This window comes from Ursus americanus, chromosome 30 (genome assembly GCF_024610735.1).
Source record: "Ursus americanus isolate L20-20 chromosome 30, mUrsAme1.1.p, whole genome shotgun sequence".
Classification (NCBI taxonomy): Eukaryota; Metazoa; Chordata; class Mammalia; order Carnivora; family Ursidae; genus Ursus; species Ursus americanus.
Genome location: NC_142156.1, coordinates 605639 through 607354, shown reverse-complemented (window position 1 = coordinate 607354; position 1716 = coordinate 605639). Strand labels below are relative to the sequence as shown.

General features: G+C 54.0%; 1 gene segment (V, D, J or C); it reads left to right on the top strand.

The window, feature by feature from the left end:
* Window positions 1-806: 806 nt before the first annotated feature.
* LOC123786874 (immunoglobulin lambda variable 1-40-like) lies at window positions 807-1465 on the top strand. The segment is given in 2 exon segments: window positions 807-937; window positions 1050-1465. Coding segments are annotated over 2 exon segments (477 nt in total).
* Window positions 1466-1716: the final 251 nt, after the last annotated feature.

The following is a 1716-nucleotide window of genomic DNA, read 5'->3' as shown; positions in this document are numbered from 1 at the left end:
ACTGTGCCTGTGCTGGGAGGACAGATCCTAGGAGGGAATCACTGCCCACAGTGTGTAGAGAGCTGTTTTTTTTCGTGGAGGCAGATAGTGACAGATGACAAAGATGTCCCGTGTGTAACCCTCTAGGAATGCACATGAGATCTTCTACCCCAAACCTGGAGAGAAGTGTTCCCTCTCTCCTCAGTGCTGAAGGAACTTCTGGGAAAGGAGAACTCTGGAAACCAGAGAGGAATCAGGTAAGTGGAAAGAAATCAACCTCCTGCACAGAACTGGCCGTGTGTCCGTGTGGACCCATCAGTGCTCTGGACCGGATCCTCCTCTATGTGGTTCTACAAGAGTCACCAGCTCAGTCTTGCCCCTTGAACAGCAAGGAGTTATGGACAAACACACTACGTGGAGCTGAGTAGAGGGAAAATGTGTCCTGAGGTGATAGGAGGCCACATAAGGGGAAACATGCCCTGACCCCAGAGAAGGTGACATGGACAGTGCAGTGGGGAGGTAGGAGTTCTCTCTGATGGGTCCATTGTGTCTCCATGTCACACAATGCTGTGTCTGGGCCTGGACACCAGGGGGTGCCAGTCACTTAATTCTGAGGGTCAAGGGTTAACCAGAGCAGGGACCTGCCACCTGGTGCTGCCCATGCCCTCTTTTCAGGGCCCACAGCTGTGACCTCCCCACCCCCTGGTCCCACACAACCCCTCCCCTTCCCACACCCCTGACATCCTCAGACAGAGGGACCTGACCAAGTCAGTGAGGGTTCAGGGAGCTGGGGTCTCATTTGCATGTTTGGTCCCTCCCTCTCTCAGAGGATGAAAAGGGCAAGGGAGAGATTAGGGGAGGCTCTGTTCAGTTGTGGGGCCACAGAAGGCAAGATCTATGATGACTTCCACCATGGCCTGGTGTCCTCTCCTCCTCGCCCTCCTCGCTCACTGCACAGGTGACTTGATGCAGGGAGAGGGGAAGGGGTCCTGGGAGGTTAAGTGGGACCTGATTCCTCCTCTTGTCTCTAGACCCCAGCCTCACCCTCTCTGTGTCTCTCCCCCTTGCAGGGTCCTGGGCCCAGTCTGTGCTGACTCAGCCGCCTTCCGTGTCTGGGGCACTGGGCCAGAAGGTCACCATCTCCTGCACTGGGAGCGGCTTCAGCATCGGAATTGTTATTGTGAGCTGGTACCAACAGCTGCCAGGAAAGTCCCCTAAACTCCTCATCTATGATAATGACAAAAGACCGTCAGGTGTCCCTGACCGATTTTCTGGCTCCAAGTCTGGCAACTCAGGCTCGCTGACCATCACCGGGCTCCAGGCTGAGGATGAGGCTGCTTATTACTGCCAGTCCATTGATGTTAGTCAGGGTGCTCACACAGTGCTCCAGCCCTGTGGGGAAGTGAGACAAAAACCGGCTGCCCCAACATTAATGGGGCTGCCTGTGCATCTCGACTCTGGCCAAGTCATCTGCTGCTTTGTTTGATATAAACTGAATCTGAGACCCACCTCAATGTTGTTTGCAAAGTCTTTCCACATTCTCTTAAATTTCTCCTTGAAACCGGTCCCTGGGAGCAATTTATTGTGTGAGTTCCTCAAATTGAGCACAAATTCCCAAGTGCCAGGGGCAGCTACCTTGAGGCAGAGTCCATGACAGGTCAGGGCAGAAACAGGGACACAGAATCCAGCTCTGAGTCAGGACACGTTGGGACTGTCCAAAATGTGTCCTGGTACCAA